Below are 16,470 nucleotides of genomic sequence, written 5' to 3'. Positions count from 1 at the left end.
AAGAGCGGCACGGGGTTCATTGAAATGAAAAGGGCTCTTGGTTGATTTCGAATTAGGTGTTGCGGGATCCTTTTCAGGTAATTGCCAGATAAATCGAGAAAATCTAAACCAGGAGAAAGTGGCTGTGTTATTGCGAAGTTCCTTGGACAAATGCTGTAATTTGGATTACGAACACAATTTTCTTTGCTAAATAAGACAGTCAAGTTGGTTAATTCTTGCAGTTGCATGGTTACATCTCCAAGCATGGTCCAAGTTATATCCAGACCCATTACAGAAGATGGTAGCTGACGTGGTAACTCACGAAGATAATTAAGGCTCAGATCTAACCATTTTAAATGAACAAGATGTTGCAACGCTCCAGGCTCAACGTAAAAATCGTCATGGCATGATGGAAAAAATGTTTTTAAAGCACGCGGAAGGCAGTTTACGTTCAACCACAAAATATTTATGTTCGGATAAGAAATAAAATCGTTCTCTTTAACTCGTCTTATAACATTGCCACCAAGTTGTAATGCTTGTACGTCTGTCGGCAAATCTGGAGGAACCTCTGTTAGTCCCCGTAATGAGCAATTAATATAAACGTAATTGCGATCAAGCCAAGGTGCGATTTTAACAAGAACTTCTCTTTGAACAGCATTTCCCCATGAAGAAATATCTACTTGATACGTGAAAACTAAATCTATTCCGCGGATAACCTTTGCTTTATCACAGGGATTTAACGTTTTTCTTGAAAATCCAAAAGAACACAATAGAAAGTTCAACAGCACTTTGAGAAGAAAGGCCATATTATAAATTTAAGTTATGAAAGGAAATGAATTCCATTATACTTTCTACAAATCTTTTAACAAAGAAAAGAAATTTTTTAAATTTTCTATTGAAAATGTTTGTTTATTACTGCTTTATATCTTGCTCCTTATACCCATCACAGCATTCTGCCCTTCACTTGTTTGACAATATTGGTAACAAATGTTCTATACACAATCACCGTTTGCAAAAAATCTTTTTCTAAAAGATTTTTGAAATTCTATTTCAGTAGCACCTCATTTTTCTTTCATATCTGAACAATACATATACTCTGCTCGTGCAAGCCCTTTACGGTTTTCTCAGTCGCCTTCACAATTTACCTAACGAAATCATTTTAAGGTTTTTGAATAAGGGTTACTTATTCAACATCGGTAAACATCTTTATTTGAGAATAAAATTGGATGAATAAGTAACTATGTAGCATGTAACCAACTTCAGCTGCAAGCAGGTAACTGAATAATAAACCACATGACGGTAATAGGTAACCAGATTCCAGTTTTAAATAAGTAACCATGCAAAGAACCAGTAACCAGCTTAACGCCGGCCCCAAAAAACCTTAAAATGTAATTTGAAAAGAAAGAGATTGTAGCACTAACTGACTAACAGAATGGCCAATATTATGCGTGTATCTTGTCAGTAGCAGACGTTTCGGTTTTAGCTGAAACATCCTCAATGCTAACTAAATTGTTCAGAAGAATTTGTCGTTTATAATTGCATTGTTTGTCCGTTTATCATCTATGTTGATATTAATTTTTCCTTTTATCAAGTCCATATCTGCCAAAAAGTTAATTAAACAATTTTTCCTTTCCGCCATGATTTCTTAAATTTTTTTTCTGTAACTTGTAACTTGCGCAGATTTACGAACTGAGCTCTGCTGAAAAGAGCTGATTTAGCGTTGCAAAGAAGACAGACTTTTACACTGAACTTAATACTACGGTATCATGTGTTTGTTTCTGAAATTTATCTGAAACTGTAAAAATCAGTGTTCATGAGTAGTAGCTACTTTTCAAACATATAACATTTTGCGTAGCACCCCTATAAAAAATCACTTCCTTCATGAAACCCCACATGCTAAAAAAAATTCTGAAAAATGACTTGTTTCAAATCATTACTTTTCATAAATGACATTTTGCAAATCACAAATTTTTAAAAATGACTTTGGACAATGATCGTTTTGGTAAAACTACAAATCGAACTCGATCCTTTACCGATATAAACTTATGCCAAAATATTAAACGGTAACTCATAATGTTTCGATTACATTATGTTGAAATTTATCATATTTTATTCTGAAAAGATAGCGTAATATAAAAATTTTTGGAAAAATGCTGATAGATTTTAAAAAATTCTTTAAAACGACAAGCTTTTTGAAAAACAAATTTTTTAAAGGTATGGTTTTCTGGAAAAGGCCTTCCGTATACTTCTATGCTTATATTCGTTCATTTACTGAACAAGCGTTATAATAAACTTATAATTTGTTGTTTGTTAGTTGTTAACTAGTACTGTTGTTAATCAACACTGCCCAAACAAATTTTACTTGTTTCCTTCAAACTTTCCAGCAATCAGCATACAATCTATTATCTATATGAGCAAAATTAAGTTAACAATAAACCAAGCTATGCTGCAATGGAAGCTGCACCTCAACTTGATCTTAGATATCGATTCTCTCGATGGACGCTTTTCTCAATTTGTCTTCCTCGAGTCGTATACCACTGGTTTTACTTACCACATCCCTTTTGCAACAAAAATATTTGCTCTATAGAGGAAAAAACAACTTTGTGTGACGTAAGTTGAAAGCGCTATTCAGTCTGCTAAAATATTTGTGACATCCAAGCTGCAAGGCAAGCAAAAAGGAAGTAAGATACGAATTTCCGTACTATTCATGCATTGTTTTAGGTTTGATCCAATTCTTTTGCCTGCACCATTTTTGTAACTTAAAGTGTGCTGAAAGTAAATATACACCACGACATTATCTCGCTTTCTGCAGAAAATTCTTATACAACAATTAATGTATAATTTGTACCCAGTAGTATAGTTGATGTTAACCGCATGCAATGACTTCAATCCTTTGAAGGTATTTTAAATTTGACGAAATATTTGAAGTTATCCTAAATGCATGATTTGCCTCTGTAATTTTTTACCAGTTGTATTTCAGTATTTCCATTTGAATGCTTCCAAGATTTTAATTTTCAACAATACCTGTTTTTTGCCTTCAGTCAATGGCACTTAAGTCAAACATGCACAGCCATGATCAGTTCGTTATTGGATGATGTATTTGGGTAACCGCTTTTTCTAAGCTGTACATTGGTTCTTTCGAGTTAAGGGGTGCCAGTGACCAAGATTGACCCCTCGCCATCTCAGACAAACTAAATACGTGGTGTAATAGTAAACCTAAAAGGACAAAAACAAGGGCGAAGCAACACTCTCGTTCCACAATCACCGGTTTGTAAAACAACCGTAAATGTTTAATCGCCATCATTAGGCGTGAATTGGTCGCATGGGGCGCTCATGATTTGAACCAGCAAAGTCGTGCCACGTTGATTGCTGCGATGCCATGAAGAAAATAAGTTTAATATTTTATGTTATGTAGTAAAGATATGAAAGCCACAACGCAATCCCAAAACAATAATCATACAAGGAAAATTCCCGAATTGGTGTGGATATGGTTTATTTTAACGATGTTAATCACAACAGCTGCGTTATATTTAATGACTGACTATAATACTGAAATATAGAAACTACACCGTTAACCGCGTCACACCAAGCTTAAACTTCAATCAACAGTAACTTTAACTAACTTATACTTACATAACAAAGTTTATAATAGAAATCAGTTACCCAGCAACACACCGGAAGAATCCTACCACACAAGAGATAGCAATCTATAAATATAGAGAAACTTATTGACATTTCCAAAGTTTTCGGATCATTTTGAAAGTATGTATGATCTCGTTTCTAGATCGTTTGAATACAGCAAACAAGCTGCTAAAACCGCTTTTTGGAAAAAGCCCATCAAAGTTTTTAGGGAAGTTTCTTTTCGAGAGACAGATTAACAGACACATTAAATTTACGAAACTTTGCCAAATCATCTGTTTGCTTTTGAAATATCTATTTTATAGTAGTGCTGTTTTTTATGAACATTTATCATCTTTTACAACTTATTTTATGGTGCAATAAAAGCTATGAACTGATGTACATGTTGCAAACAATGCTTGAGAAATGCGAGGTAAGTTTATGACTTAAGTTTCAGTTCCTCATTCTATACAGAAGTGACGCAAGTTCTACAAGTAGTTCCTTCAAATGAAATTGTTGAGCTGATGCGCAGTGTGTTTTCAGAGTTTCATATTGCAGCACTCAGCTTATTTTTAAATAGAGTAAGGCGTTAAGCTACTGTTGTGATCTGCAGACAGGAGTTGATAGAAAACCATGGGCATTAAAACTTTTGCCAATGGTACCTCTACTTTCTGTACAGATATGTGCAAGTACAGTATATGCAGAGAACGCACTTGCACATATACGAGAACTGCTACGCATAGCTGTTGATAACACACTTACGAAAGAGAACAACCGTCCAGCCTCAGCATTTTGAACAGACGAATGCTGTTCTGGCGTTCATTAGCATCAGTCTGGCTAAACTATATCGATGGCCGTTATCTCGAACCTTTCCAACATCTTCTGACGGCTTTTTTGTTTGCGATTTGTTTGTCCCTTTGTTTGTTTTGCAGTTCGATTGATATGTAACTAAGGATGGTAGGAGAAGATATCACTTACAGCAGAATTATTTTCACGGTTGTTCCCCAAGGGACGATCTTGGTGAAATGTTGCAAAATGCGTTTTGTTAAAAGAGGAACTAAGCATTAGGCGCTGAAACTCAAGCAAGACAAAGTCGTTTCAGAGTTCAGGTCCCAACAGTTTTTACCATATTTATCAAAAACTAAAGGCGGCATGTGTGAAGAATGTGAAGCATAGTATAAGTAAGAGTAGGCTACAGTCATTCAAATAACAAGAAATCCTATCATTTAATATGCGGTCGACGGCGTATTGTTTTTAAGTGTGCAGCTTGTTTTTGAAATGTTATACCTCAGGTGTTAAATTATTGCAATGTTAGTGATCATAATATAAGCAAATAGGTGCTGTGCTTTGGATGGGTATAGGTTTAAAGTGTGGCAATTGCCATCCTTAAAATGTACTTTGAAATTTCTAACGTGTAAGTTACGTTTTAAAATTTAAACCAACACATTTCGTGCTTTGTGTAAACGGACCACAAGACTTTAAATACCTTCAACGAACTTCTAACGTTAGTATGGTTTGGATTAAGATTCTGGATTTGAAATCGGTTAATTTAAACATGTTCTCACGCAAACGCTACATTCTAATCTAAAGAATAGGAACAAACTTGGTTTCAGATTGTATTACAAATTGCAAGATGCTTTCGATTCGCTGGACATAAATGTTGTTTAAAGCTTGATCTTGACGAATTTCGTTAAACGCATGATGTTATCTTAAAATGGTTGTGAGATGCACCTGCAGGTCGTTTTTCAACACCAGACACATTTTAGCAAATAGAATAAATGGAATGTGGTGCTAAATAGAGTAAAATACTCCCAGCATTCCTATCTTATAGGATAAAGTTGTTGTTTTTCTAAATCATTCACGGTTCCCGAAAATAAGGACACAAGTGAAAATAAAGACATTTCTTAGGAAAAAAGGATAAACATATTTTCTAAGACACGGACCTTTAAAATAAGGACAAGTCTTAGAAATAAGGACGGTATGGCAACCCTGGGTATAATGAGCCTGCACGATTAGGCTAAGGCCCCTGTTCGAATACGTAAATAGGCTAAATATCGTCTGTACCTATATAGACTACTTATCTGTTGTACGAGGTCGTAAAATACCTTATTAAGGTTTGTTACAAAGTAACGTGGCTCCTGAAAATAAAGAGTAGACAAATGAGCAACACCAATTTGCCAACGTGACTTCTATAAGTGTTTCTATGATACTACAGTATACAAATGCAAACATATATTATGCTTTCCTGGTTTTAAAATCAAGATTATTAATTGGGTCAATTACACGTTGATGATTCAGTGTGTTGTAAATGAAGTGAGACTAACTGGAACATAGCTCATTATTACCCATTCATCAGATCGTAAATATGGAGAATCTGGATGATTACCAGTTTTCTGATGACGATTCCAACGATAATAACCCTTACCAGAACCTTGTTGAAGTCATGAAATCAATGGGTTATTCAGAAGAGAAAACACGGAGAGGCATCGAAGAAACAGGTAAATATATGTATAAGCATTAAAAAGGCTTAATTTTGATAAACTTATAGCTTTTATGAGGTGGTTTTTGAACCTTAAATCAATTGTTGTTTTAAAGGTGTAAGTTCAAACGTCAGCGACCTATCTATAGCTTTGTTGTGCGAACATTTAAGCGATGAAACAATGCCATTGAGCGTAGCAGGTTAGAATCCGATAGATTACACGCACGCGTCGACCAACAGAAAAAAACTAAATTGTGACAAATATAAAAACCCTTGTTGTGTATGTATTGTGAGTTAGAGTTTTATGTTTTTTTCCAATTTTTTTGAATTGATTACATGAAGCTAGTCTGGCTGGACACATTCTACATAGTTGAAGTTAACACAAGGTATATTATCAGATACGACTTGCCTTGTGCCACCTACAGAATCTTCAAATGATTACAAAGCGGTTCAGATCTTTCGCCCTAAACCAAACAACAGCGGATATGAACTCAATCAGAACGAACTGGAAAAATTGTTTTCTCATCCAGATGTTGTCAATAAACCAGTAGCAATTTATTCTCTTGCTGGAACCATGCGACAAGGAAAGTCCTTTCTGCTAAATCTATTTCTGCGTTATTTGCAAAGCAAAAGGGTAAATTTGTTGTACGAATATTTTCAAGCGCGTTACTGTAGCTAATGGATAATTTTATTATAACTAATAACAAATTTTAACTAATTTAACAATACCTAATTTTTAACGTCGCTTTTCTTTTTTAATTTTTCTAAGCAGTCAAATAACTGGTTGCAAAATAAAAGCTACGTAATAAACAAAGGATTTGGATGGAGAGGCGGCGAAGATAAGTGCACGGAAGGTATTTGGATATGGACGGAACCTTTTGAAGTACAAACCAAAGAAGGCTCAGTAAATACTTTTCTTTTTGTTGGTGTTAATGGTATGGTTGTTAGAAAGTATCTGTATAATCTGCTGTATATGTTTATTTCTACAAATTTATTATCAATTCAAGCAACTTTATGATTTCTAATCAAAAACTTGCTGTTATTCATAAAATGTTGCTTTTGAGATTTGGAATTTTAAAAATTCGAGAAATGGTTTTGATTCATATTTAGAGACATTTCTTTCAGTTAGTTAAATGTAGCAAAGTTCTGTTATTAGCTTGTCATTTTCCTCATGGACACTCAAGGGACATTTGATCATGAAACTTCAATAAAAGGATGTTCTTCGATCTTTGCTCTCAGCACCTTAATAAGCTCTGTGCAAATTTTCAACATCATGAGACAAATAAATGAAAGCCACTTGCAACATTTACAGGTAAAACGTTATAAATAAAGTCTACTGAATGCAAACTTGCTATTAAAGGTAAACTAAAAAAAATTATAGCGCATTTTCAAACATTTATTGACGATTTTGCAAATTTAGCTTGTTTACTTTTATTCTTTTACAAATTTCGATTTTATTAGAATATAAGACATGTGCTAAATATTAGCAATAAAATTGGTTTAATGCTACAGGTTGCTGTAAATCAGTGTTTCCCAAACTTTTTTCCGATAACGCCCCCCTGGACAACTTACTGACTATCAAACGCCCATTTAACAAAAAAGTAACAACGAATTTACTATCCATTCGAGAAGCAAGGAAAAAAGCACATGTACGCTTGCAAAACCAGCACTAAAATTAGCCTGAAATTTTTACAATTACTCGACGTACGATGGGTCAATTTTGACAACTAAAACATTTCTGACACGGCAGGGCATTCCTCTTTCGAACTGTGTAATCGCTTTTCTTTAACTACATCGATAAGCAAATAAATTGAACGTTTACAAGCCTAGCTCCAGCGATCCAAACTAGATAGCAGGGATTATTACATCATCCACCATTCAAGTCAAACAAAGCTTTTGTTACATCATAAACATGTTGTTACATAACACTCATAAATCTCCTCGTCTCACTATGTCCAGGTGGTTTCTTCTGTTGTCCAGAAGCATTGTGACGGCAATTTTTTACCCGGTCCCACACGTGAGGATATTTCACTTTAATTTCGCGTTGCAGCCAAAATGATTGATACGAGATACGGAATTTTGGTTTGAGTTCAAAATCATTTTGCAAGAATCCCTTGCTCGGAAATATCAATGAATGGGTCGGTTATTATCCAGTCAGGAATCTCCAATTGTATTACATCCTGAAACCGAACTTCCATGTCTTCATGCAACTCCTAAATATACTTGCTGTATGTCTCAACATCAATATTAGAAATACCTTTGTCGCTGATAGCAAGTTGTTGCAAGCTGGAAAACTGGAAGAATTGCGTCAAGCTAAATTTCGCCCATACAACACAACCTTATTTTTGAATCCACACAGTGCTGATTTTACCTTGATTAGATTTACCTCGTTACCCTGAAGGAATAGGTTCAATTCGTTAAATTGGGAAAGTATATCTGACAAGTATGCGATATCATTTTATAGCAATAATTTCTTTGGCAAAGCCAGGGTGTCAGCTTTCCAAGAATTCCACAACAATATCTATCAGTGTGTAAAATCGTGCAAGGCAGCTTCCCTTGGAGAGTCATCTTACTCCCGTGTGTAGAAGTAAGCGCTCAAAGGCCTCGTTCTCTTTACACAATTGCTTAAACAAGCGTGTGTTAAGTCCATGAGCTTTAATCTTATTTACTGCCTTGATGACAGTCTTAATGAGAGGTTAAGACGACCACTGATATTCTTGGCCACCAAATGCTGCCGATGAATCACACAATGAATTGTAAGTACGTTTGGATTCGCTGCTTTTAGGAATACCATGAAGTCACGGTAACGGCCCATCATAGATGGGGCGCCGTCAGTTACACACGCTATGACATTGGTAAGTTGGAATTTTTTTTTTTTCGAGATATGTTTTAACTTCTTGAAATACTGTCTCATCCCGAGTATCTGAATCCAGTGCTAAAGCTATTGCCAATTCTTCATGTAAAACTCCATCATTCACAAAACGAACATACCCAAGTAATAGAGAATTATTTCCTGGCAAAGTTGACTCATCCAGTTGTAAACTGAATTCTGTATTCCTGATGATGCTGCATAAGCTATCTTGTATATCGGTAGCCATCTCATCCACCCGTCTCTGAACAGTATTGTTACTCAGAGGAATAGATTTAATAACTGTAGAAGAGGCCTTGTGCAAAACGGTGTCTAAAACTTCCTTCACTGATGGCAATATCAATTCTTCGCCGATCGTGTGTGGCTTGCCTTTTCTTGCAAGCATCAAAGACAAATTGTAAGACGCACGTAATCCATCATTACTTGTATGGGAAAGGTTTGAAAACATCGTGCCAACAGTTTTCCGTTTTTTGTAAAATTTCCCAGAGCATTTGAAAAAATGTTGCACTCTTGGCTACTTTATCTGGGTGAATTTTCGTTAAATGCTCGGAAAGTCTGGACGGCTTCATCGCTTCATTAGAAAACACTTTAGAGCACAGCAAACACATTGTCTGTGATTCGGAATTTGAGGCTGGAATTAATCCATACTGGAGATAACTTGAACTGTATTGCCTGCATTTTCGTTTGACTGAACTCATTAATTATTTAGCACTCTAATGAATGAATAAAATAACTATACCTAGGTACCGGCTCACTAACTAAAATCTAAGAATATTGCTATTCACAATCACACTAGCTTCCTCGTGGCTTAAATACCCTTTGGCATATGCAACATGAGAAAAAACGCAAGATTATTATGACGCAATACAGTTGGAATTCGTCTATTAATATAACAATAAGAATAGTGAGACCAATAAATGTATTTTATTTCAGGATTAACCGAAAATTCTCAGAATATGAAACCGAACACAGCAAAGTAAAATAAGTAAATCGAAGCATAAAACTATTATACAAACAGCGCAAATATTTACTTTGGCACTGTTCTTGTTACTGCCCAATTTATTATCAGCGCCCCCCAATCGCCCATTTAGTAGCCAGCGCCCCCTTGAGAGGCGCCAACGCCCCTAAGGGGGCGCTGGCGCCCACTTTGGGAAACACTGCTGTAAATGAACACTCTTGAAACCTGAAAATGTTATTTTGCAGCTCTTTACTGAATATGGAAAAATGGCAAAAAAGAATTCACATAATCAAGGGGGAAAAGATTTTCAGGTTTTTCAAACAATATTTGCGTAAATATTATTTTTGCAACTTATTTAAACGTTTTATTTTATGTTTTTATTGGAACTATGCACTTTTTCTCAAACAGATTTCACAACAAACAACCTGTATGAAAAACATGATTCCTATAACTGAACAGTATAACAATTAACTTTACAATTTACTCCATATTGCAATTGTAAATATCACAATTCGCTCCTTTACAGCATTTAATGTTCCTTGTCCGTGACTCATTCATTCCTAACAAGTTCGGTCTTGAAGGAGGAAGGGATACGCTTGATCGAGTGCTGCAGGTCAAACAAGACCATGGAGAATTACGATCGGTTCGTCAACATATTCGCCAATCATTTGAAAAGGTTGATTGTTGTTTGTTGCCTAAACCTGGAGATAAAGTTGAAGTTAGGGAACCTCAATCTCCTACCTTAACAATGCAAGGTTTGTATAAACTGCAAATGCTTTTATACTTTGATAATAAATTTGTGCAAAGTATAAACTGTAAGACTGATCGAAGTAATCTGATAGACACATGACCAAACTGAACCCGTTTCTCTGCATGGCCAATAAGCTCTAAAACATAAATGAACAACATTTACTCTTCCAGATGTATCTCAACAATTTCTTGTCGAAGTTGGAAAATTGGCCCAGTATTTATTCAAAGATAACCTGACTGCGAAACGAGTTAATGGATGTAAGGTCACAGGAGGAGACCTCATCAATTTAATAATTGCTTATTGTCGAGTATTTGAAAGTGGAAATATGCCGGATATTCAACCGATTTTAGAGGTAAAAAACTTTTTGGGGATTAAATTATGGGTCTTCTTTACAATTCAGTAACCTATATAATAAACACTGAAACTTTTTTGTTAAACCGACATAAGAGAAAAAACATTCTCTATATATGTTTGTTAATAGTAGACTTATATACATACCATAATGCAGGCAAGTGCCAAAGCAGGGATACTTACATTGATACAGCAGTGCAAATCAGATTACAAGGAAACGATGAAAGAGGTGAACATGACTTATTTAAGATTCAGATTTCATAACAGAACAGTACAGGTTCTTCTCAACAAACCTATATGTTCTTGGAAATATTTAAACTATTTTATGTAAAGATGTGCGGATCTAACTATGTTGAAGCCGATTCCTTGCGTGAAATCCACGAGATTTGCAAAGAAGGAATTTTGACCAATTTTGATCAGAAGCCCAAACTTGGAGAACCTTCTTTTATTGCTCAGAACAAACAAGTTTTATCTGACCAGCTAGATCAAATTTATGACACAGTTAAACAAATCAACAATGCTAAAAAGGTTGTGGCCAAGGTTTGATTTATTTGCAGTTCTAGCTTCACATTATAACACATTTTTTGGTTGGCAGGAACAAATGAGAAGCAGTATAAGGGATGAACTTGTTAAGGCTGAGGAAATCTTTTCGTCAAGTCTCCAACAAGTATATTATTCTTCATTGTTACTGTCTTGTGTGCATTAAGTACTGACAGTATTGAAGTCTGCGGCTATTACGAAATGTCATGAAAGCAAAACATTTTTATTGTATAGTTAAGCGGAGGTGTTTTTGTCAATGAATCCGTCTTCAACTGCATTTGTCAAGACAGTAAAAGAATGGCTATGCAAATTTTCTCTGATTCAACAAAACATTTCGACCAGGATTTGGTAGAGGAATACAAAACAAGACTTCGCGAGCATTTGAAAAACTCAAGCCAAAGGTTTTCTGAAACCAATAGATTAAGAAAAGTAGGTGACTTCTTCTTGATGTTGATGCTAGATTTCAAACTTCATTTATTCAACAACAGGAGGCGCTAATGTCTTTATTTCAGATTGAATTCGAAAGGAAACTCACAAATGTAGCTGTTGACGCTAAGAAAGTTTATGCAAACCTCATGGAGCACGTGCGTAAAAATAATTCCAAAACCTAAATAGTAATTAAAACGCATTTTCGTACTAATAAGTATTTTAGCACTCAAACGTTGTGGTATAGCATGTTTTGTACACCACTGCAAATTTCTATAGAAGAAATTTTTCCAAAACGAAATTTCTTTCCAGAAATGCGATGGGAAGTATTTGGAATCATCCATTTTTGAAAAAGTTCATCAAGAATCCATGCAAACTGCTTTGAACAAATTTGAAGGATGTCACAATCCAAATCTTATCCTTCCTTGGGAAGAGAAAAGATCAGAAGTTGCAGCAGAACTACATCAACTTAAACAGAGATACGAGGAAGATAATGATACAAACAGAGTGATTAATTTAATTTGCTTATGTGATGATATTGATCTAGATAACATTAGCAGTTCCAGCCAAACCTTTCATTGATAACTTACAACACATCTTTTACAACGACAATTTCACCATTTAAAACCGTAACTGGCTCAACTGTTTGATCATTTATGGCTTGTTTCCATTTTATTGCTTAACATGTTTGAAGCGTGTCCTGCATGTTTTTCGGTGAACGACATGAGTTGACTGTTGATGTTGCCTTTGTTATAACCACTTTCTCAACGTTAATAAAATTTGTCAGTTCCAAGGCTGTGCTTCAAATTATAATCATAGATAATATTTTTAGAAACTCATCTATGGACAAATTTTAAACACAATGTCAAGTATTAAAGAAATTTACAACAAGCAAATGGATAAGGTAAGGCCGTAAAAAGTTTCAACTTGTTCTGAGAGATGCACAAGTGAATATAAGTAATTATGCACAAGTAATTATAATGCCATACAGGAATGCGGTTCTAGTTACGCCACGATGGATCGATTTAAACGTGCGCATGAAATGAGTAAAAGGCAAGCCGCAACTATAATACGCTCAGTTGAAATTGAGAAAGGTAAACTATTTGCTGACAAGTGCCGTGCTGAAATGGAAAACATCCTTTGCTCAGAAAAGCAAAAACGTGAGGCTAAAAATGAAAACTACAAGGTAAAAAAACCTCACATGATGGTCGCATCACTAATCAAATACAATGGTGCTAATTAAACGTAGCCTGTATAGCGTATAGTTTTCGTGTTGTGTATTAGATGTAAAACATTTCTTTCAACCAGGCTGCTTCGATTGATGAATTCAAATCGAGAGCAAATTTAGCCCTGAAAACCTACAGACAAAACATTGAAGAGGTAGGCCTAATTGTAACATGAACTAGCTTTTTTACTAATTAAGGCGTTTAAAATTTAAGTGAGTACAAACAGTTTAACAGCAAACAATATTCGGAGTTATTAAATATGTCGCTTTTTGCAGAACAAAAATATCTATGTTATCGATGGCAACCTTGAAACAAATCATCAACGATTCAGATTAGAAGCTTTACGCGTGTATACGTCAATGAACTTTGTAGAACCTAAACGTGAATACGAGGAAATTTTAGAAGAACTAAAAACTGATATCAGCACGCAGTACGAACTTGGTCAACAAAGAAACCTGGAAAATAAGGTATGAAACTTCTTGAAGTAAAAACTGTAGGTTTTTATTGTCAGCGCAGGTTACGCTATACTCTATTATTTTCACACAGCAATTCGCGGGGGAAAAGGCCGAACAACTTCATCAAGAGCTTAAAGCCGGATATATGACACACATGCAACAGGTGATGAGAAAGTGTATTGTGTCTCGTTAGTATTTTGTTTCGAACTGCATAAGTTACACTTATTCAAAATACTGACCTTGTTCAAAATACTAAAACTGTTATTTTAAACTTAATAAAATGTTTAACAATAGCCTGTATTAGTAAAAGCATGTTATTACTACTGTGATTGAATTTTAATGTTAACTATAGCTGTGCGACGCAAAATATGTCGAGCCAGATGCCCTGGCCGCTGAACACAAAAGGATAAAGCGATTGATCCTGGATAGGTTTCAACAACAAACTGGTGGATTGTTTCCAGCCATCACCAACAAATGTAGCAATGAAATAGAAGAAATCTATAGAACTGTAAAAACCAACAACGAAAAAATCAAACCCAGTGTTTTTCGGAAAGTAGGAAAAGCTCTTCTGGGAGGTGCAGTAGGAGCTTTGGGCGGATTTTTTCTTCCCCCGCCCGGATCTACAATATTCCGTTTTGTGACTGCTACCGTTGGCGGTGTGATTGGATTCATTAAACATTGGTCTTGAAAAAACATTTAGCATTTAGACTTAATATATACAGCGACAACCAATATTTCCTACTATATTGCCAGCAGACATGCAACTGACTTTTTATTGTTTACATTTATTAATCCATAATTCATGGCAAGTTTAGGACTCAAACACAAAAAATAATATGCTGTCCATTGAACAAATTTCGAATCACGAGTTTCGCTTAGTCAACAATGACAAATTCTTTTCTGTAATGCTCTTTCTGAAACGTTGATGGATGTATTTTATGATTACTCTTTTATTAATTATCTATAGTTTATGGTTAGGTTAACATCGTAACTTTGTGCCAAAAATACAAGAAATAATGCATGACGTGTCTCGATTCTCCATCTACAGTACGCTAGTCTTAATTTGGTTATAGGTGTTGGCCAATCGATCCCTGCGAAAGTGACGGCGGTTACGAAAACTCTGTCAGCCGTCGTCCAAACCGGCTTTCATGGTAGTAGACTGTTTGTCAGAAGATCGTACCAAGAGCCTCATTACTCACCGGTAGGGACGGCCACAGTCTACGCCCTATATGTAGGCTAGTCTTGTGGCAAAAATAGTAGGTTATTTTTAAACTCGTTTAGTAACAGTGTGGATTCCACCTTGTAGTAGCGGTCATGGCCTTCATGGCAATAGCAATTTTTACTGAGCACATGCTAAAATGTTTGGGAGATGCCACCAATTAAAGCCTGCTGTTTTTGAGTAACACCCTGCAATTGCTGACGTCCCATGGTTGCTGATTGGTAGCACCCAGCTATCGGTAAGGTCGTGTACTTGCCTATGAATGATTAAGAGAGGCAGGGTCGTAACCAGGAGAACATATGATATTGTTGTACAGCAGCCTGCTGTTTCTTGTTATTTGAACTCTTTTATTGGTTACTGTTGTAAACTGGACAGCTTTAATGTTTGTTTATATTAAATATGCTTAAAATGTGAACACAATTTACCCTATCCTCACTCGTACAAGCAATCTAAGCAGCAGGCAATAGCAAGGCGCAATTCTAAAACAGCAGGCTACAGCAGCCGCTATTTTGGTTACGAATCCACCTCCTTTATGGAGCAACATCATAAGTCGGCGCCTCTGTTTGATGCATAGGCTTTGTGTCCGTTGCCACTATTTCATCGCCTCCGCATGGTAAATTCATTTTTATTTCTCTGTTTTGCCAAAGTTTTTACATTTTTTTAGTTAATTAACTTTCGGGCTGAAATTATGTTTCCTGGGCCAGAAGTGCACAACCACTTCAAATATTCTGTTTTATGACGTCACAAAAATACCAGTGGCGGCTCGTCAGTTTTATAAGTGGAAGGGGTGCAGTTTAGTTTGGCATTTTCAAATTTTATACTATTTATACGTTTTCAAATAAACGAATTAAAAGTTAAATAATAGCCCCCATTCCAAATTATAAGCTGCAAGATATTTTCGATCGCCTATATACTTAACGATGGAAATTTTTGATCTACTTTGATTCTTTTTAATTATAAGCATTTTAGGCGTCGGATTGTAACGATTTCAATTAGGTAAATAAGCATATAAATTTTGTTACACGACAAAGAAAAAATATTGAAAATATGTGGCCTAGACCTACTTTCAATGGTGGGCAGTACCGTGGTACTTTTTCTGTAACGATTCCCGTATGGTCGGTACTTTACTTTTAGAAAAACGTACCAAATTTCATTTTAATTAAACCTTAATGCCAATTTAGTGCTTTTTTTAATCTACAAATATCTAATAAACTCGCAAGGAGTGAGTTCAGTTATGTTTTGACTAACGTAATCTTTTACGGAATCATAACAGTGGCAAAAATTGGACTTGCAACAGGATCCGCTGTACAAAATGTACCGGTAACGTACCAAACTACTTTTTTGAAATAACACCGAATACCGGAACCGTTGGTGTAATTTTTGCCAAGTAGGCCTACCGGTACCATTGCTGACGGTACTTTCAAAGTATCGACCCACCCACCCACCTGCTTACTTTACAATGGATCAAGATCATCTGCATCAAGTCTGGATCATCTGCTTATTTTACAGTGGTTTAAATCCTACGCACTGAATTTGATCCAGATGACATCTTGATACATGCCCAGTTCTTATTTACTGTTAGGCTATCTTTTAAAGATT

General features: G+C 35.5%; 1 protein-coding gene across 3 annotated transcripts; it reads left to right on the top strand.

The window, feature by feature from the left end:
- Positions 1 to 4,113: 4,113 nt before the first annotated feature.
- LOC143462270 (uncharacterized) lies at positions 4,114 to 14,680 on the top strand. Of its 3 annotated transcripts, none has more exons than XM_076960360.1 (21): positions 4,114 to 4,706; positions 5,954 to 6,095; positions 6,193 to 6,276; positions 6,475 to 6,710; positions 6,849 to 6,980; positions 7,233 to 7,388; positions 10,149 to 10,214; positions 10,430 to 10,658; positions 10,825 to 11,006; positions 11,163 to 11,234; positions 11,339 to 11,533; positions 11,601 to 11,672; positions 11,780 to 11,974; positions 12,058 to 12,129; positions 12,284 to 12,478; positions 12,804 to 12,875; positions 12,963 to 13,157; positions 13,280 to 13,351; positions 13,473 to 13,664; positions 13,744 to 13,815; positions 14,005 to 14,680. In XM_076960360.1, the coding sequence occupies exons 2-21, from the start codon at positions 5,963 to 5,965 to the stop codon at positions 14,338 to 14,340; spliced, it is 2,958 nt and encodes a 985-aa protein (XP_076816475.1). In that variant the 5' UTR covers positions 4,114 to 4,706; positions 5,954 to 5,962; the 3' UTR covers positions 14,341 to 14,680. The 3 variants fall into 3 exon arrangements, with proteins under 3 accessions (XP_076816475.1, XP_076816474.1, XP_076816473.1); XM_076960359.1 differs by having other exon boundaries at positions 4,114 to 4,778; XM_076960358.1 differs by having other exon boundaries at positions 4,114 to 5,011.
- Positions 14,681 to 16,470: the final 1,790 nt, after the last annotated feature.

Source organism: Clavelina lepadiformis, chromosome 6, assembly GCF_947623445.1.
Source record: "Clavelina lepadiformis chromosome 6, kaClaLepa1.1, whole genome shotgun sequence".
NCBI classification, from domain to species: domain Eukaryota; kingdom Metazoa; phylum Chordata; class Ascidiacea; order Aplousobranchia; family Clavelinidae; genus Clavelina; species Clavelina lepadiformis.
Note: the sequence above shows the minus strand (reverse complement) of the source record. Positions and strands in the feature narration are given on the sequence as shown.